Raw genomic sequence first — 20107 nt, 5'->3', positions numbered from 1 at the left:
TATGACCAACAGATAAGTGAATACAATGATTCAATTACATTTATCCAATAATAGCTGGCCATGGAAAAAAACATAATTGAAATCTTCTTTATTCCACACAATTGTAGCTGTCATTAAAATCCCACTTTTGATTCAAATAATACAGTTTAAAAATATACAAATGAGCAATATGTATTTTACTGTACATTGTATAGCAGACCGGCAAAACATCGCATGAGGCTTTGAATGGATCATCAGTAAACTTGTAATATAGCAAACAATGTATTTTACAGTAAGGCAGGAAAACATTGGCTGGTCTACAACCTGTACAACTTCTCTCCTAAGAACTCTGGGAATGTGGGAATGGAAAGGCACATGCTGACATGACACGGAAATAGCTTTTTGGACCGGTTAGTGCAGAATGCAGCTCTTATCTCAGTGTCATGAAACTGGTAAACAAAAAGGGGTAAAAGTTGCATTTTTTTTTGATTGTCAGAGGCGTCACAATCAATGAAGAATAAATAAATGAAGACATGTTGACTGATTAGAAAGCAGGATGTCCATTCTGTCTTTTTAACATCAGAATAACATTAATTTATGTTGGCTTGCTTTACAAATATCTTGATAAAATTACATTCTCTGTATGTGTGGGATTTAAAGGGCCATCAGGACAGTAGACACTGAAGCCACAAATGAAAACAATGAGCATCTTACGAAATCATCTCCGCATTTAAAATTCTGTCCCATTGCACAGTGTAAAGCGGATCGGTTCCATCATCAGTCTTGTCACATCTCCAACTGACCTTCTTGGAGTCTTGACAGGACGGCTGTGGTCTTCCTTTTTGGAAACGAGGAGGAAGACGCTCGGTGAGCAGCTGCTTATCGTCTTACATCTCGGCTCGTCGATCGGTTCCCTCGTCTCCTTCCTCCTCCTCGTAATTCTCCTCCTCAATGTTCTCTGCGTCTTTGCCGTGGGTGTCTTCTCTGTGTGGTCCCTGTATACAAATGCATTATCACCGTTAGAAAAACAGCAATATCTGTAGCTGATTTGTAATTTGGCAGGACACTCATTGTTCTAATTGTAGGCAGTGGAATTAATTAATTTTCAGTGGAATTAAGCTATACTGCTATGCAAGCGGCTGCACGGTCGTCGAGTGGTTAGCGCGCAGACCTCACAGCTAGGAGACCCGAGTTCAATCCCACCCTCGGCCATCTCTGTGTGGAGTTTGCATGTGTGGGTTTTCTCCGGTTTCCTCCCACATTCCAAAAACATGCTAGGTTAATTGGCCACTCCAAATTGTCCATAGGTATGAATGTGAGTGTGAATGGTTGTTTGTCTATATGTGCCCTGTGATTGGCTGGCTGGTGTACCCCGCCTCTCGCCCGAAGACAGCTGGGATAGGCTCCAGCACCCCCGCGACCCTCGTGAGGATAAGCGGCAGAAAATGAATGAATGCTATCCAAGCTATACACTGTATATTCAAGTTTACTGTCCCATGAGAAGATACAGTACCCACATTTTAGCCCACCTGTTCCATGTTCTCCTCCTCATTGTAAGTATCATCTCCTTCCTCCTCTCCTTGGTCGTGTTTCTCTTTCTTCTCCCCACCAGCTATGTCCTCCTGAGCCTGAGTGCAATATAACAAGTGCCATTATTAATTTTGATGAGACTGTCAGGCGTGGAAATGTACACACTGTCATGATGTAAACGAGCATTCCAATAAATTTCCTTGATCAACGATTGGGAAAAGATGAACAGGATGGGGGAATGAACATCTGTTTCCATGCAGTTGCATTGCTGACGCCATGATGTTCTTTAGACTATAAACTTCAGGCTTCAGACGCCATTAATGAACAAGTTCCACAAGGATGATGCCCATCCCTGATAATTATACTTGGCATGCAACAAATACAGACGTCTCATACCTCCTCATCTGCTTCCTCCTGGTACTGCTCATCCAGATTGTCCTCCTGCTGATCTGGGTTTCCAGCAATCTACGCAAAGAACAAGAAAATGAGAAGGCGCTATAACTGGCCCTTTGGATGAATACCATCATCATAATAGTATCCATTGTTATTGTTCTATCCCAGCCCTCCCACTCACCACCAGCTCGTCCTCCATAGCAGGATGCTGGAGGTCTGGGTGTGAGTCTTTGTGCTGGCCGTGTGCTGCCGGCTCCTCCTCTTCCACTTCATCCTCCACAACCTCATCCACTTCATTATCCCGGTGATGGGACTGCTCGTCCTCAGCCTCCTCAAACTCGTCCTCTCCCTGGTTGTTGGGGTCATCTTCGGGGTCCAGTTCCCTGCCGTCGATGGCAACCTGAGGTGCACAAGAAGAGAAAGAAGAATGCATATTAGACTTTAGATGTTGAGTTTATTGTAAACGTCATTTGTCAACGGTAAATGAACCAGCAAGTAGCCTGCTAGGTTAACTAATAAACAAATGTACAAACACAAATACAGCACCGCACTGTATTTTACTTCCGCTTATTATTGTTTGAGTCATAATAGAACCCATAATATCCTCTCCCTCAAATTAAAAGGTTCAACCTAGCTTGCAAACACAATAGTTTATGTCACCTGCTGATGTTGAGGCACCTTCACTTTGTCCTCGTGTAACAGATGAGCGTGTTTCTCTGTGAACACAGAATGAAGCAAATGAACTCTTGTGACACGGTGACAGGGAAATCAGTGTGTGACGGGACCACAATGTCTCACCTTCTTCATTGTCAGCAGGGTGCTCCTCTTCACCTTGGACTATGTCATGGTCCAGGTTTTCATACTCGGCCTTCTTCCTGATAATGACAGCACAGGTTGCTCGGATGGTCAGTGAATGAGTCTGGACTCACATTAAGACTCATGTCAGGTTTGTTCTTTAACAGCCCGATTGAGCCTAAAGGCACATTTAAATATAAATAACCACCACCCGGTAATTTAATTTGACCTTTGGTGCTCCTGTCTTAGCAGCTGCTCCCGTCGGTCCGCCTCCTGATGATGCTGCTTCTCCCGCTCCTGCTCGTCCTTCAGCCTCACCTCCCTCTCCCTCAGCACCCTCTCTCTCTGGGCCTGCAGGGCGTCCTGTTGCATCTGGATCAGCTGGCGCTCTTTGGCCCTCTGAGCCTCCAGGCGTTGCTGCTCCTGCTGCTGCTCATAAGCAGACTTAGCACCCACCTCCTGAATGTGCGGCTCATGTTGTGGATCGGCCACCTTTTGAGTGATATTTAGATAACCAGATATGAGGTGAACAGACACCAGAAGCTAGTATTAATCTGTGTTGCAGGCATGTAATTAATCTTTGGGGAAAGATTAAAATGACAATGTAACAATAAGTGGAATAGGTTGCAAGAAGATTGCTATTAATCGCAGATCACAAGTCTAATTTCCTTCTGAGATTAAAGCTAATTGATTTGTTTGTGTGGTGGCTTCGTTTTGTAAAAAGTGTAATTCATTTAAGGATTAACAATTATGCAATACAGATAAAAAAATATATAGACACCCACTTTTTGTGGTTGATGTATATGGCTGTGTAAGGCGTTCTCATCTGGCTGTTCCAATTTTGTATCGCCTTCCTCATTGTCTTCCTGCTCCTCCTCATCTGGCCGCTGGTCCTGGTCCTCCTCCTCTAATTTTTGAGGCTGGCCGGCTTGAGCCATCTCCTCCTCTGCCAGCTCCCGCCTTCTCTCTGCCTCTCCCTCCTCCAAGCTATGCTGGGACATAGTGGGGTGAGACTGGACCTCGGACTGAGCTTGGGCCTCCTCTTCTTGCTGGTCCAACTGCCAGACAAAAAAGTTCAAGCTGAGCTGTATTTACATTGTGTGAGCTTAAAGTCTAAAAAAAAAGTATATTACCCTAGACTCTGTGTCATGGTGATCTTTTAGGACGGGTGTATCCAATATGGCAGCCTGCTGGGGATTGTGATCTGGTTTCTGGAACACAAGACTTGGCTGAGGCTGTCTGTTGTCTGCTGCCTTATTCAGGGACTCCTTCAGCTCTTTATATTCATTCACTTGCACCTACATTAACAGAAGGACAAAAATATTACTTTGACAATACAGGGAAAAAAGTATACAAAAGATGCAGTATTATGAGAAATTTATTTTTTTGAAATAAGAAGAAACATTGTAATATTATGAGCATATTTTCAGTTTACTCCTTTGTACTTTATAAATACTCTTGTTTACAAAGTGGATTTGATGTACATTTAAGATGAGATGGACTACAGGCTCACTGACTCTCCATGGCGGTTTGATTAAAAATATGTTCTGCAGTCTCTTGCGTTGTCTCCCTTCCTCCATTCATTCTCTCTTAATGGATGACTGACAGTTCGTATCAGTATCAAACCAGATAAACCATGCTCCCCCCGCCTCCATCAGTGTGCAGGAGGGACATTCGAGCGGAAGCAATGATGGAGGCCAGGCTTTAAAAACACATTAACAAGAGAAGATGGAAAGCCTGTCAAACAAATTAGCAGCATACATACTATATGTTCCCGTTCTTCATGGGTAAGTCACTTTCAAAAGGAGTCAGTAGCATCTACTGCTACATACAGTACATGGTACATGCCTTATGTTGTTTACTATACATTCCTGAACAAAAATGTAAGACGTGAACAATTGAAAGATCACCAAATACATTGAAAGGTGGAAGAAAGTTTTGTTCTCTGATGAGGAAAAAATGTAACTTTGACAGTCCTGGTGGCATCCAACATTACTGCCATGACAAGGAGATCCCACCAGAGATTTCCACACGGCACAGTGGTGGGGGGGTCCATCAAGATCTGGGGTGTTTTTTTCTTAAGTGGAACAATAGAGCTTCAGGTTGTGCAGGGACATCAAACATAATGGCTATGTGGATATTTTGCCTCATGACTGTCCTTGAATGTCCTTGTGGTAATGACTGGCCTGACAAAGGAGTTCTTCCTTCACACTTTTGGACCATTCTGTGTGTTCCCCTGATATAAATGCAACTGAGATTGGGGACGGATAGCAAGGAAAGTTTATAAAAAATAGGTATAAGTTCCAGATAGGGGATGCCCTCACTGAAGCCATCTTCACCACCTGAAGCAACATTCCCACTATTCCCACTCATTTTTTGAGGTTATTAACGAGACTGGCGCAGCTCCTCATTTTTGTGCTGTGGTCCTAAACATTTGGTCAGCGGATGAACAGCCTTTGTTGTTTGCAATAAATAGCTTACTCTAATTGTTCTTTATTTCACTCTCTTTGTGAAGCTCTACTCAAAGCCTCCTTAAGATCTCAAATTTTGGGGAATTTTTTTTTTGACTGAAATTTTCAATTGGTCTTAAAATTTTGATCAGGAAAGTACAGTGTAGTTTCTGCCTCAAGAACCTGCTTTAGGATCTGCTTTCAGCTGAGTGCCTACCTGAGCTACTGCTAGTGCGTTCTTGTGGTCTTCCAGTGTCAGTGCAATCTGATCGTGTGCCGTCTTCAGGTCCTGATGTCTTACCTGAACACACAAATGTCGCCAACACATTATATTGGTTTCGAACTTACCATTTTAGGACAAGCAGAACATTTAGGGGAGGGGAGCGCAAGTAAACATTCACATTTCTTCTCATTTTGACTGTATTATGAATAAATACTCCAATACCGCTTTCTTTTCACACACATTATTGCGTTATTGTCTACCTTATTTGGGCGTTACTGTAAACTGCCGGGGCAGAAATGTGGAGCAGATGTTTGTCAGCACTAAAAAAATTCAATAATAAAACAAAACAGGTAAATTAACTGGTAAGGTTGCCTTTCATTGTGTAATTTGATGCCTGTCTTAGAGTAATGGTAAATGTATTCTTCACTAATGTTTTTCTTTTTGTTAAAAAGAATAAGATTACAATTTAAAAATCTTTCTCATATAAATCTGAGCTGCTTAAACAGGCACAGACAGTAAAAAAACAGTATAAACTGAGTGTCCCGGTTTATGATGACGCATGTGACCTATTTGTGTTTTATGTGACTGTCAGCATTTACATTGTACTTGATTTACAAGCACATCTCCACTGAAACAGTGTCCTCATTGTCTTCATGCTATTTTGTGCTCATTTGTCATTAAATACAGGTCTGAAATAAAGAGTTAAAAAACTACTAAAAGTTGAAGCAAATATTATTTTAGATACTCAACATTAGAGTGGGGCAAACATATGTCATAAGTGTGAGAGACACTTGTAGGTTCGCTGCAGGGGGGAAAAAAAAGTAGCTCTGAACAAACCGTATTGCTTGTTTGTTTTAAAAGACAAACTGACACTCATTTAGAGTCTGTGTACCAGAGACGCTAGTCTGATAACGCCAGAGAGACAGAAGAGAGTCATAAAAGCACAAGTCTTCACTCACCTGTGCATCCTGCAGCTGCATGTGAATGTCATGGTGGGCTTTCCTGAGCTGTTTATTTTCCTCTCTCAGGTTATACAAGCTGTCTGCATCAAAATGGAGCACAAATCAAAACTCAAAATTCACAAACAATATGCCCCTTTATACAATGGCCTCGGTGCTGTATTGTGGTGAATCCGCCCGAGCTTTTAAAGAAGCTACTGCAAGCAAACAGGACTTCATTCCAATTCAGCTTGGTAACATACACACTAAGAATATCTACTAACAAAATCAGACATTAAGTTTTTAAGTACATGAGAAGATGGAGACAAAGTAATAAGTAAAATGGGATAAAAACCTTTCAGCTGGGCCACCTCCGCCTCTTTGACGTGCTGCAGTTTATCGTAGCGGTCTCTGTGCTCATCCAGCAGCCGACTGTGATCATTTCCCTGCATTTGATGCTGCTCCTGCAGGTCGTAATACTGCTTTTTTAAGTCATCGTGCTGGTTCTGATTGACAGGAAAGACAAGTTGAAAAAAACACTCTGTGCCTTATTTTACATTATACAGTTAAGTATGTATCTTAAGTGAACCTTTAACATTTGATGTTGAACTTGTAATGAGCTGATTCTGCTGCTGGAGTCTTGCTGTGTGAGCACACAAATAAAATGGTGTCAAAACAAGTAGCTGAACAACAAAAACAAATCACTTTTTAAAGAGAATTTGAAATACAAGATATATTATTTTCCGCACTATAAAGCATACTTAAAAGTCTTTAATTTTACACAATTTTACATCCCTCCGCTACTGTGAAAAATCAAGTGATGCAAATGAATTTGGAGCTAGCCATTATTCCAGGAGGGTTAACAACAGGGTTTTGCTTCCGTTTGCCTTATCCCCGTGCAGTGCAAGGGGGTTTGTATATACAGTAATTCAGGTGTTGCCACCTGAATGGTATGGAGCAGTAGAAAGAATCATTCTATTGTGCTTTTTGTACAAGTGTGTTAAGAGTGTGAGTTCATGTTGAACAAGAAAAGTTTGCTCATAGTGCCTTATAATACGGTGCGCCTTATGCGGAAAATACGCTAATTAATGGTGGTTTTCTTAAACAGATGATGGGGAAGTAAAGTACCTTTTCCTTGTTCAGTGATTGTTGTGCTTCAAGTTTATAAACCAGGTAATCTGGAAGAGAGAAATGCTTTTATCATCTAAATAAATATTTCAAACCTGTTTGGAAAATGGTAGATCTAGTCTTCGTGCATTGTCATTATGAATTCTTATGCTGTCATTAGTCAAACATGTACTATATACCGGTAATATTTGTGAATTGACACGATATATACTGGTAACACAGGACTGAATGTGCATTTTTCTTTTCTTTTTACCTTCTTTGGCTTTTTTGTGCTCCAACTTCTCCTTTTGAAGAGACTTCTCCAGCCTGGAGCGATGCTCATACACCACTGCAAATGTGAAACGGTTAAAATAAATGGAATGTTTGAAAACACGTGAGATTTGAGATGCTGACTTGCAGAGACAGAACAGGAAGTAATCCAAAACATGGTTCAGAGAGTGAGCTTCATTACAAACACACAGAGTATGCAGGGTGTGTCGGAGCTATACAAAGAGGCGATTTTGCACAGTTCATATTGTTGTTTTTTCCAAGTAAGTTTTTTTTTTTTTTAACTCCTTTGTTTTGTTGGTACTCCATACTTCTGGCTGTGAGACAGACCTGCTAACCACAGCCACAGTGCTATCACATGGAATAATTAATAATTATTATTAAATATACACGATACTCCATGCTCTCCCCATTGTGGTTATCTTACTTAGAGCTTCCAAACACACATGAAAATGGGAATCAGCATTTTTTTTTTACCAATTTCCATGATATAAAAGTGTATGAACATTGTGTGAAACAAAGCAGAGCTCCATGACGTTGACCTTTGCTGCCCTGCTGGTTTAGATAGGAGGATGATTGGATCTGTTGAGTGGACTAGTGGCACACGGCCTGAATAACGTCAATCACAGCACACAGAGAAATGGCCAGCACTGGTTGTCTGTGTAGGTTTTATGTGCAGATTTGCACCCATGACCTTGCTCAAATAGCAGCAATTGCCACTATCTATGTGAAAAGAAACAAGAAGCAGCTGTATGGTATGTTATGGTATCAAGCAGTTTTTATCTTCTTTAATGTGAGGTCAATAAAACCTTTTCACATCTTCTAAATTGGAATTAGGCAACATCTCTATTGCTACTGTCGTTTAGTGTTCTGTGATGGAAGTGTGTCAATATAAGTGAATTAGCTGCCCTGTAGCTCTCACTGCCCCATTTACTCTGCCATCAATAAAGCGACGCTACCAGCGCTGGAGTTGGCCTAATGGGCATAACATTCTATTAGGCTTTCCTGTCTCGGAGAAAATGTGGCAAAGCGCCAGGACCAAAACTGCCTTGTACAATCAGCTTTTGTCTTGAAACAGAAAATGAGACAAACATGAGTTTGCCCTTGAGGAGACATTATGCAATGCAAGTGTATAATGTACACATCTGTGTTGATGGAAGCATAATTTTGGGTGCACGTTTTACTGCTTGCCATTAACGGAACCCTGACACACATTCAGTGCCTTGTGTAGTAAAAACTTGATTCAGAATTGGTGAAGCCAGAATAGCAAGGTCTGTTGAGCAGCTGTTAATTTAAACTGTTATTACAGCGTATCCACACGCTGCAGCAAGTTAAAACATTGTGATATACATCGATGATGCAACACGTCGACAGTACATTACAGTACATTATTGTACATTACAGTAATCTCTCATTGATCATGGTTAATTGGTTCCAGACGCGATCATAAGTGACTTCCCGTAAAGTAGGATTCCTTATTTATAAATGGAATATTTTTAAATGGACCAGTCCAGGGTGTACCCCGCCTCTAGCCCCAAAGACTAGCTGGGATAGGCTCCAGCACCCCCGCAACCCTCGTGAGGATAAGCGGTAGAAAATGAATGAATGAATGAATATTTTAAATGATGCAGCACAATTATTCCATCCATTCATTTTCTATGATGCTTGTCCTCACTAGGGTCCTAAGTGTATGCTGGAGCCTACCACAGCTGACCCTGACTCTGGATTGGTTGCTACCCAAGTGCCATTTCTCGTTTGAGTGATCATAAAGTTGCTATTTTCCACATTTAATATCTTGTCGGACATTTCTACATTTTAAATGCAGCTGAGTTTCTGCAGGGGCCGCACGGTGGTGAGTAGTTGGCCACACAGTCAAGAGATCGGGAAGACCTGGGTTCGATTCTCCGCTTGGCATCTGGTTGTTGCATTGGTGTCAATGCAGTGGAATCTAAAGTTCTCCATAGTTGACACAAACACAAAATCAATTGAGTGGAAGCGGCCACAGTCTTGCTATAGTGTTTAACCTAAGCACAATAGGAATTAACTTCTGTGTCGTTGTGGCATAAGTAGTTAAATACACTGATGCAATAATGCCAAGTAGTCAAACAGACTGAGAAACAGCTTCTTCCCAAAAACCATTACCACCCTGAACATACAACAAGCCCGGTCATTAGCATAATGCAAATGTGCAATATTTCCATCACTGCCTCTGTTACTACCTGAAACATATTTATTTATTTAACAACTCAATACACTCAATACCATACACTCATATGTGACTTTTACTCATCTGTATACTCCAGTCATTAAATTAATATATCTGCAATATGTCTGCTCCTGTGCAATATTATCTGTATATTTTGGATATCTTGTATATATCTTGTTAAACTGTCTATTTTTTTACTCTATTTTTTTAACTTGACTATAGCACTGAAAGGTGAAGCTCTCCAATCTCGTTGTACATCTTGTATAATGACAAAGGCCATTCCATTCCATTCCATTCCATTCCATTCCAAGTAAATCACAGTTCAAAGTATTACAGTGTATTTTTAATACAGGCACGCCAAATTACCTTGACTCATTTTTTTAAACAATTTTTAAAAAATAAATAAATAAGCAAAGATTTAACCTCCGCCCCTGTCACCACCCAATCCCAGGGTGTTATTGTAGCACAATTTTTTTGGTCACTCCCAATGTTTTTGACTGTAGTGTTCTTGATTAAACGCAATAAACCTCACTACATCTAAGGGTCTAATACAAAACCCAGACATGCCCTCAATCCACTTAACTCAGTTGAGCTCCTTGCTAAAACCTAACCTGGCTTGTCACAAGATTAAACAGCACCTTAGGGCTAAGGTGTAGGAAAAGGTGTTTTGAGGGAGGAGAGGAATAGTACAACAGAGTTGAAATTCCAATTGATTTTCCCGAGATTTATGTATATTTGTTGTTCACTGTGTAGTTTTTAGTGTAGCTGATGAAAATGGAAAACAAAAAAAGTTGGTCAAATAGCAGAAGCTTCAAAATATGTTAAGTTGTCGGCCATAAAAACACAACAATCGAACAAAAAAGACACTGTTTAGAGTTTGGCGCAACGAGGTCGTTGTTTACCTTGGAGTTGCGCCGACAGTGACTCTTGGTGCTGCTGGTACTTGAGCGCCATGGCCTCTGTCCTCTTCAACTGCTTGTGCATCTCGTAGGATATCATACCACCGTACATCAGCCCGCAGACCACCGTCACCAGCAGGAGACATTGGAAGATCCTCCGCTGCCTTCGCGAACAAACCCCGTTCCCCATGTTGGACCCGCGCCCCTCCCCGCCTCCTGTGCGAGTAAGCCCCGTGTCTGCTACTTCCCGACTCAACTTTCCACCTCGCCCCTCAGTTCGGGAACATTTTCCACGCAGAGCAAATAAGTTAAAAGCGAGACATGGACTGGCGTGAACATTACTTTCAGACGACAACCGTCATTCGTAGTTTTCCTCCGTGTGCACCAAAGTGGCCGCTCAGAATTTTGACTTGACGAGTCACGGTTAATGAAAAACGACTCACTCCTTTTTTTCCTTGGAGATGGTTGCTTCCCTAACACGACTAACATAAGTTTTGCGGAAAAAGTGAAGTTTTACGTCGCAAACGAGGCCTGCATGGCACCTTTAACTTCAGTTACGTGTCATCCCGGTAGATGCCTGCCATCCAACCGCAACTCTACAGGAAGTTCCGCCCACACGACCATTAGTTTTTTTTTTTAAACCTCGCTCGCATTAGTATACCTTTCACCTATTGGTAGCCTGAGACGTCTATCAAAGAGCGACTCATGGTCGCGTTGAGTATGTTCTGAATTCAGCAGCATTAGCTGTACGGCAAATAACTATATTATCAAAGTTGCACTCAAAATATCTCAACTCTCTTTATTATAAAGTCAATCAAATCACTTAAAAAGCTTAAGGCAACCATGAGCACATGATAAACATGATTCTAGTACAGTACTGTGAGGTAATATCACGACTCAATTGTCAATTTTACACTATGTTGTTATGTTGACACTAAGAACATTTAGTAATTTTCAAATCTTATCAATTAGTCTTTTACAATATTAAAAATATTGGCAGTGTAAATGTAAACCAAGTTAAAATGTATTACCCATATTTTATACAATTCATGTATACATATATTGTAGGTACACTTTTGCTAAAGACAACAATGGATGTTTCACAGTAAAGACCTGTTAAGAAGACAGAAAAAAACTTTCCTTCACAAAAAGTACAACAAATATTTGCATCATTACTTAATATCCAAATGGGCTGTGTACCATATTTGATGGTACTCCATGACCATAACACGATAGAATATTGCATTACAGGTATTCAGGTATGATTTGGGCAAAGTCAAAGGCACTTTCTTTTGCTGAAACTTGGCTTCAGTGAAAATACACCCCTAAACAAAATTTTAAGACCACAAATTTACATTTTACATTTGTAGGTTCTAAGTAGAGCTTCAAATTGCAAAAAAAAGAAATATGAGTGAAACACATTTTTGAGAAAGCAATTTATTGCACAGTTACAGACAACTGCTTTTGTTTTTGGAAAGGCGTTGGGCTTCAGCAACAGTTTGGCATATAGTCCAGCTTCATATTGGCCGGTGTTCACAAAACTGTTCCATGTGAAATGCCATTGACAAACAAAAATATTTTCCTCTTGCTGGCCACGAACCACCGACTCCAACCACTTCTGCCTGATGCTTGCCTCACCATTGCTAACACCATAAACAGAGCAAAAGCAGAGCTGGGGGAGGGCGGGCTTAAAGCATATCCGAGCACACCCATATAAGGAAGTCCGGATTGCATTGACATCATAAAACTTGGTATTAGAAAAAAACTCTCTGAAACCAAGCGTTCAGAGTCATCCCAAACTTATTACGAGAATACAACATTCTAACAACATTTATAGGTCAGAAAAGTTGAAAAAGCATAATTGGTCCCTTTTAATAGTGTGTAATTGTTATGTTGAGTAAAGTGCTGACAGATGGTGGTGATTCTCAGGTTTCTTAAACTGCTGATAGCTCCTCTTCTTCACACAGTAGAGGTTCGACTTCTAATGCAGCGAGTACTGTGTGTTGTTTGTCAGAGTTGTTTTTCTTATACATAATGAACTGCATCGTTACCTGGTCATCAAGGTCAAGGTTCAAAGGGAATATAAAAACTGACAACTCATTCAGTGGCTTGATTTATTTTACTTATGATCAAATTTTTGTAGTTTCATTTCAGTTTGCATGTTCTCCCCATGCATGCGTGGGTTTTTTCCGGGTACTCCGGTTTCCTCCCACATGCTAGGTTAATTGGCGACTCCAAATTGTCCATAGGTATGAATGTGAGTGTGAATTGTTGTTTGTCTATATGTGCCTCCTGAGGATAAGCGGTAAAAAATTAATGAATTATCTTATTAGTAGAAAAAAAAGTATTTGTACCTCAGCCACTATTTCAGGGAATAATTTCTTCGATTTTAGGGACCGTGTCCAAATTAGTGCTAAATCAACAACACATTCACTGTCTTGCGAATGGAAGGGGAGTTGAATTATAGCCCTAACGTACAACTCCATTTTCAATTTCAAGGATACAAGGAAGTCCAAAACGAGGACTCCCAGACTCCCAATGAGCCAGGCCAGATGCTTGATGATGAAATTGTGTCTGGAGTCCTTTAGTGATGGTAGTACTACAATGACACTCAAACCGTATGTCCCATTGCCCATCATCGCCAGAGCAAACAGTAGGTAGGAGGTGCCCTCGGTGGACTGCCTCTGGAACTAGAACAGAACAGACAACTCGTGGCCAGCGTAGAATACTACATAGCATAAGTCTTTCAATGCATCTTCTGAATGCCTTATACTGTATATGTACTTTAGTGGATTGACATTTTATGCTTGAAATGTTTAATTTAGACAAAGTAGGATTTTTGATGAATTTATTGAAATATACATATTTTTACTAATAATATGCCTGGTATTATTATTACTTAGGATTATTAATAATGGCAGGAAAGCATCACTTACATTTTTATAGAGCTGTGGGAAGCGGGATGCAAGGTAGAAAACTGATGCCAGGTATCCACATACATAGCCAGAAACTTCTAATGATTTAGAAGTAGTTGTCCCCTGAAGAAAACATATACACAAGAGTACTGTCATCCATCCATTAGCTATGAAACTGATTACTTTGGGGGAATAAATTGGCATTTAAGACAAAGTATGTATATGACATTGATGATGATGAACACATTAGTGGAATACTGAAGTAAAAAAGTACTACATGTGGATAATTTTACCTACAAGAGATACTGAAGTTGTGCTATTGTCTAAGATGAGACTGGGTGAAACTATAAGGAATATTGTTGCGGCGCCACACCACAGAAAGCACAGCCACTTCAACACAGGGCTCTCTAGAACACAGACACACAAAGCATTGATTAAAGAGTAGAAAGATTCAGTCCAACTGAGGCCTAGGATGTTAAATATCATTGCACTTACTTGTGCTGGAGTTGTTCTTTATCTTATAGTAAATAAACTGTGAGATGAGAACCACGTCTGTAAAGATGTAGAATATCACTGTGACCATCTGCGAAGGAAAACATATCACACATACAACGCCATGACTTGCAGTTGCTTATGTTAATATTTCTGAAAGTAAGCTTCAAAGGGCATAGAGAGGGACAGAACAGCTCAGGATCCGATGTAGTTTTGAGTTGTACCCAGTCCAGGTTGTACCCTGATTGTCGCCCAAAGTCAGCCGGAACAGGCTCTAGCACGCCCCAGCGACCCTCGTGAGGACAGTATGAGTACCATAGTGTATCTGTTACGCGCTAACGATGGATCTGTGCGATCGATCGATAGCGCTGCACCCGAGATGGATCCATCGTTAGCGCACAAATCGATCGATTTCTGCGCTATATTACTGCGCCCGGCATGGATGTGTGTAGTTTGTTTAGATGTCAACAGATGGCAGCGCTGAGCGTTGTTACTTACAAGAATCAACAAGAAGTCCATGCATGCAAATTTCAAATCTTTGATTAATTGTCAAGCAGTTCACTTTGTTACCGTTCTCGACGGGGGGAGTGTGAACCCTAACCCTAACCCTGTCAGTATACCAGGGTTCAATTCCACCCTCGGCCATCTCCTTGTGGAGTTTGCATGTTCTCCCCGTGCATGCGTGGGTTTTCTCCTGGTACTCCGGTTTCCTCCCACATTCCAAAAACATGCTAGGTTAATTGGCGACTCCAAATTGTGGTATGATAGGTATGAATGTGAGTGTGAATGGTTGTTTGTCTATATGTGCCCTGTGATTGGCTGGCGACCAGTCCAGGGTGTACCCCACCTCTGGCCCGAAGACAGCTGGGATAGGCTCCAGCACCCCCGTGTGAGGATAAGCGGTAGAAAATGAATGAATGAATGTTTAGAATGACTTTACCTGAATGGGAAGCTGGCTGGTGAAGTAGCATCCTGCGAAGTTGGTGAGGTCTCCACTGAAGAGGAAGAAGAGGAAGCCGAAAGACATGGCTTGATCCACTTTACCATTACGATAGGCTTCGTAGACCTGACTAGAAGATAGAAGGGATATTCCTCAAAGATAAATGATTAATTTGGTCTTGTCTGGTGTCTAATGTAGGTCAAAATAACTTGAGCACCACTAGGTGTCTGTCTGTATGTGCCATGCACTGTCCATTATAATAATTGCCAGACATGAGTAGATGATTACAGAGATAGATAAAAATATATACACACGGCAAAGTGGATAGCAGAAAGCACAACATGGAGAAGAGCCCAATCACCACACTGCTGTACTCCCACACGTTCTCCACACACTCCTCTAGCAGGTAAAGGATCCAAGGCGTCCCATTCACGCACACAGGACGGTCCACCGCTGGCGAGCTCCAGTTGGTGGCCGGCACGCCCTCACTTTTTCCGGGGAAACGTGCGGCGGCCATGAGGTCAAGTCTTCGGTCCTCAAGATGTGTTCTAAAGATGCGCGCTGTGTGCAAATTGCAAGAAGGCGAATGTTCCAAAATGGAAGCAGCGCTTTACCAGCACTAAAAGGAGAAAAAATGAACCACTGTCCCAAAAACTCTTCTCAAAAGTTTTGAGTTTAGATCTCGTTTTTTTTAGCTTATTGTTTGCAAACACAGGATGCTAGCTAATGATGCATCTGCATAAACCGGTTCGACGAAGAGAATCCTGCTGACCCGACCATGGCCTAGAATGTTTGCATGTAAGCACGAACCTGTGCCACATTCTCACACGTTTTTGTAGCTAATATTATCCAATTTGGATTAGTGAAATTGATGTAGTGTCAAATATGGTGGGGATCCATCACCCCGGTCCTAAGTCCAAGCGTCAATTCAAAGTGTTGCAATTTCCTGTCAAATTTTCAAAAATAATCGCAATGTCGTGCCATAATAACTATATCATTCTTTTAGGAACAAGCCAGAGAAGTGAAATTGTGCCACTTTAGTTTATGTAAACACATGCTGCTTATCATTATATATAATGAACCTCACAGTTTGTTGGAAAAAGTGTTGTAACATCTCTTATTTTGAAGGCATAAACTGTCACTTACCGGAAACTATTTGTATAAGACTTTAAGCTTTACCACAAAATATCGTCCGGCTAAATACCGTCACCTGCTGGCCTTATTATGTACAACCCATGTTTTTAAGTGGTATCCATGCATCCTGAGGTCCCCGAAGGCAGCATCAAAATACGTTTAGTTGCTCCCTTGTGAAGACATGAAGGAAAACTCAAATAATAGACCATATGATAAATAATGTGTTTATTAAGTGTAATGAATAAAAGGTACGCTTCCTATTCATGTTATTACTTAATCAGGCATTATTCAGTATTCAATAAAGGCAATATTTATCACACATTGTGTACTTTTGACTGAAAAATGTTTTATTAACTTGCTGCTACACATTCTATTTACTTTATTATTAGACATCTTTACCCTAGTTTGTCCCTTTACTGTATGTAACCCACCAATTTCGCCGTGACATGTCTGTGACTGTGACTTTCAGAGGTCCTTGAAATCAGCACCAGACCTCGTCCCTCCATCCGTCCACCTGTTGCGCGATGTTACTCATTCTCACCACACGATGTCGCCCTTTCCAATGTCATCCTACCCCCCGACGGAATGGTGTTTCGGTGGGGGAACTTGAAAGAAGCTCGCCGGGAATTAAAATGTGTTGCTATGTGTCGCTTTGTATCAAGCCCTGGAGCCACTAAGCTCCACGCAGCTACCCATTCACATCCACGGACTGTGTGCCCTCTTCTTCTTCTTCTTCTTCTTCCACACGAAGCAGGTAAGCTGCGCAACGCTGGGGGTGTTTAGAAGAGAATCAGGTTGTTTTGTTGCTCGGTTTGCTGTCAGGAGGGACGCGGTGTTAAAATACATGAATTCCGCCCACATTCCACGATTCTGTTAAAGTTAAGTGGATGACCAAAGAATAAAAGACCGAATGGGACAATAACAGGACTATAATTTATCACGCAAACATATTTAAGAGGAAATAAGACTTGTTAATGAGTGTATTATACAACTATTACACGTATACTTTGTGTCGTGTCGTCACATTGGCAGTGGAATGTGTGGGTTGGAGTTTAAAGGCAAGTTAAGTCGAATTCCACCCATTTTTATCATAATAAAGAAGTAGGGACGGGTGTTGAGTGGCACCGTCCTTGACCTTTGACCTTGATTAGCTTATTTCAAGGCTTGCATACAAGTACTGCCATGCATGTGATGTGAAACCTTTTGCTATGGGTGTAAACACACCGGAACCTATAATGATTCAAAACCAAAAACATGTTAACTAATTAAATCCCGGCCATTTTTCAAAAATGCCAGTCATCCCCATCATGTCTTCAAAGACAGACATCCTTCAGATTTCGGTGCCTTGTTATAATAGCTTGGGAAACTCGGTATTAGGAGGGAGGCTGAGAGATTTGCCTGCAAATGTCAGCAGTGAGTTCATGAATAATGAATCCCAGTGAAAATGCACGTGAATGTGAGAGGTTATTCCACGAGAGCTTTTTTCCCTCAAACGCTGTGGAAATCCTCTCAAAGTGGAAAGTGTGAAGAGAAAACTCCCCTTCCCATATTTACTATTGAGACACGCATACAGTAAACTACATTATTACACAGCCGCTTTTTAAAATCTTTTAGGTAATATATTTTATTCCAGTGGTGCAACTAGAATATGATGACAATGGAGCTGGAAGCCATCTACTGTAGTGTATATGGTGTAAGTCATGTGACTTAAATCCATTATAGATGATTAGCAGTCACTTAAGCACATAAAAATAGAAACTAAGGAAATGGTAACGGTTTAGTTTATTTTGAACATACTTCAGAAAATGAAAATTTGGAACATAATGCTGCATGTTTACACTTGCACGAAAAAAATGTTGTATTTAATGTCTCAACAATTATTGAATACTGACAGGAACATTGTATAAACAATACATAATATAATAACTTACTGTATTAGTACACTACATCACTGTTGCCAACGTTTCAGTAAGATAAGTAGCTATTGGCTGTCCTACAAGTCCCTAGAAGTCGCATGTAATTGCAAGTCATAATCTAATTTGCATATCATTTGCATATGATGTTGTTAAATGCTGTAAGGAAAAACAACTAGTAGTAATATTTTTTCTCGTAATAGTTTCCCCCAACTTTAATAACTAAATACAGCTTTATTTGTTTGTTTCTCTAAATATTATGACTTAAAATAAATTCTTTAATCATTCAATTCCATGTAACTTAAGTTACATTTTTTTCCACAATATTATGCAATATTAAGATTATTCTTGTAAAATTTGTGATTTTTAAAATTTTAAAATATTTTACTTTATTCTTGTAAAATTACAGCTGTTTTCTTCATTTCCGTGTGTTATTTTAAATTTTCTAACTGTTTCAAGTTTCTTCTTGTAAATTTTATTATTGGAATTTTGACCTTTTCACTTTATTCTCATAACATTTTATTCTCACAACTTTTTCCTCAACTTAATTTTCCAAATATTACAATTTTATTCCTTGTTAATTTAGTTTTTCATGATGTTGTGCTTTAAAAAATGTAAAAAATATATATTTTCTTTCCCACGGGCCAATAAAATGTACACGCTTTGGACACCCATGTTCTACACAGTAATCTAAATATAGCACAAGTGTGTTGTTTTATTATTAAATGTCAAGGAAATGATGGACACATATCCATTTTTCATACCTAAAACTATGCAAAAAAAACCCCTTCACATAGATCCACAGAATACTGAGCATTTAAAGTTTTATCAATGTTCCAGTTTTGGACATAGATAATAAAAGTCAAGGTTGAACGTATGCAGAGCATATACCCTTTTATAGATACAGTAGATAGATTTTATCAACCCCATTAAAGGAATTATAGCAGATCTACTTTATCTTAATGGCAACTATTTCACCCTCATGCCCAGTCTTAGTTTTATCACCGATACTTTTCACAGCTCTTGCATGTGGAAGTGTGCTGATGCGTACTGCCCAGTCAACTGTTGTGAAGTTTTTCACTTATTTGGTTGTACGTCACCTCAGTAGATGCAGACTCAGTCACCTGCAATGATTGCTTGAAGGTGATATTGTGAACTTTTTTTTGCTTAATACAATATGTGGCTCTTGGATTAAAGACCAATTAGCATCAGATGCATCAATGCCGTTGACAGTTTCTGTTGGTGCAATGGTGCATGCTGCTTCTTTTCGAGGTAAAAGGTGCAGGTTTCATCCCAGGATAGCTTAGTTATGGACAAGAGGAGGTTTGTAATGGGGGGATGCCAGTCTGGAACCAAATTTTTGTCCCAATCCACTCCTGATTTGAAATACTAGGGAAACCGATAATATGTATTAATGTATCTGTACAATGCAACATAATGGAGAGCATACAAACGTATTCAGGAGTCACATTGTATTTTGAGTACTATATATTTGTACATGTTGGTAAGGTTAAAATTACAAGTAAAAGCCTCTCGCAACCCCCCGGGGAGGGGTGGGGGCTGTATTGTGGAACACTGCCTTACATTAACACTGCATGAAGGGCATCTCCAACATGATAGAGTGAGAAAAAGGTATCCTCCCATACCGTGTGGAAGTGGTACGTTTTAGGCTTCTTAATTTAGACAAAATACATTTGAGGCTATGGTTAGCTGTCTATCTTGCTAGCGGGCAGGCGTCTCAAATCCCTTTAAATTCCTATTCTGTTTAGCTTGCAGGTCACAAAATATTCATTTTAGACAAAAATAGTTTTTCGTTTTTTAAGTACCAGTTTGGCACTGTTTAAGAACTGGCACCGTTTCAACAGTACAGATTTGGTATGGTATCATTTGTAAATGATACCAACC

General features: G+C 40.3%; 3 protein-coding genes across 4 annotated transcripts in view; 1 reads left to right on the top strand and 2 right to left on the bottom strand.

Annotated features, from left to right (window-relative positions):
• Positions 1–226: 226 nt before the first annotated feature.
• golim4a (golgi integral membrane protein 4a) lies at positions 227–11411 on the bottom strand. 2 transcript variants are annotated; one of them, XM_058079521.1, is made up of 16 exons: positions 10812–11411; positions 7690–7764; positions 7437–7486; positions 6898–6951; positions 6664–6814; positions 6330–6412; positions 5365–5448; positions 3831–3995; positions 3483–3755; positions 2927–3189; positions 2701–2777; positions 2563–2618; positions 2084–2302; positions 1906–1974; positions 1497–1607; positions 227–974 (listed from the first exon to the last, which is right to left on the bottom strand). In XM_058079521.1, exons 1-15 carry the CDS (start codon positions 10996–10998, stop codon positions 1500–1502), a joined length of 1914 nt encoding a protein of 637 aa, XP_057935504.1. In that variant the 5' UTR covers positions 10999–11411; the 3' UTR covers positions 227–974; positions 1497–1499. The 2 variants fall into 2 exon arrangements, with proteins under 2 accessions (XP_057935504.1, XP_057935503.1); XM_058079520.1 differs by having other exon boundaries at positions 1509–1607.
• A 232-nt stretch (positions 11412–11643) lies between these two features.
• On the bottom strand, positions 11644–16070 carry LOC131134643 (lysosomal amino acid transporter 1 homolog). The gene is made up of 7 exons (XM_058080135.1): positions 15470–16070; positions 15156–15285; positions 14219–14306; positions 14021–14130; positions 13745–13846; positions 13313–13498; positions 11644–12859 (listed from the first exon to the last, which is right to left on the bottom strand). Exons 1-7 carry the CDS (start codon positions 15670–15672, stop codon positions 12743–12745), a joined length of 936 nt encoding a protein of 311 aa, XP_057936118.1. The 5' UTR covers positions 15673–16070; the 3' UTR covers positions 11644–12742.
• An 827-nt stretch (positions 16071–16897) lies between these two features.
• Positions 16898–20107, top strand: part of veph1 (ventricular zone expressed PH domain-containing 1) — a 58296-nt gene continuing 55086 nt past the window's right edge. The window contains exon 1 of the mRNA XM_058080026.1: positions 16898–17043. The gene's annotated coding sequence lies outside the window, so the exon portion shown is untranslated. The remainder of the gene's footprint in view (positions 17044–20107) is intronic.

The sequence above is a fragment of the Doryrhamphus excisus genome, chromosome 8 (assembly GCF_030265055.1).
Source record: "Doryrhamphus excisus isolate RoL2022-K1 chromosome 8, RoL_Dexc_1.0, whole genome shotgun sequence".
NCBI lineage: Eukaryota > Metazoa > Chordata > Actinopteri > Syngnathiformes > Syngnathidae > Doryrhamphus > Doryrhamphus excisus.
This window is presented reverse-complemented; position numbering and strand designations above follow the sequence as displayed.

What these genes read in the sequence shown, in the direction of transcription:
- golim4a (XM_058079520.1), bottom strand. Translation starts at nt 10,998, where the DNA reads ATGGGGAACGGGGTTTGTTCGCGAAGGCAGCGGAGGATCTTCCAATGT. An exon ending in ACGCACTAGCAGTAGCTCAG is followed by an intron (nt 3,996 to 5,364) that starts GTAGGCACTCAG and finishes CTGTTAATGTAG; the next exon opens with GTGCAAGTGAATGAATATAA. An exon ending in CTATGGAGGACGAGCTGGTG is followed by an intron (nt 1,975 to 2,083) that starts GTGAGTGGGAGG and finishes TTCTTTGCGTAG; the next exon opens with ATTGCTGGAAACCCAGATCA.
- LOC131134643 (XM_058080135.1), bottom strand. Translation starts at nt 15,672, where the DNA reads ATGGCCGCCGCACGTTTCCCCGGAAAAAGTGAGGGCGTGCCGGCCACC. An exon ending in CCAGCCAGCTTCCCATTCAG is followed by an intron (nt 14,307 to 15,155) that starts GTAAAGTCATTC and finishes TTTCCTTCGCAG; the next exon opens with ATGGTCACAGTGATATTCTA. An exon ending in TCCCACAGCTCTATAAAAAT is followed by an intron (nt 13,499 to 13,744) that starts GTAAGTGATGCT and finishes GTTCTGTTCTAG; the next exon opens with TTCCAGAGGCAGTCCACCGA.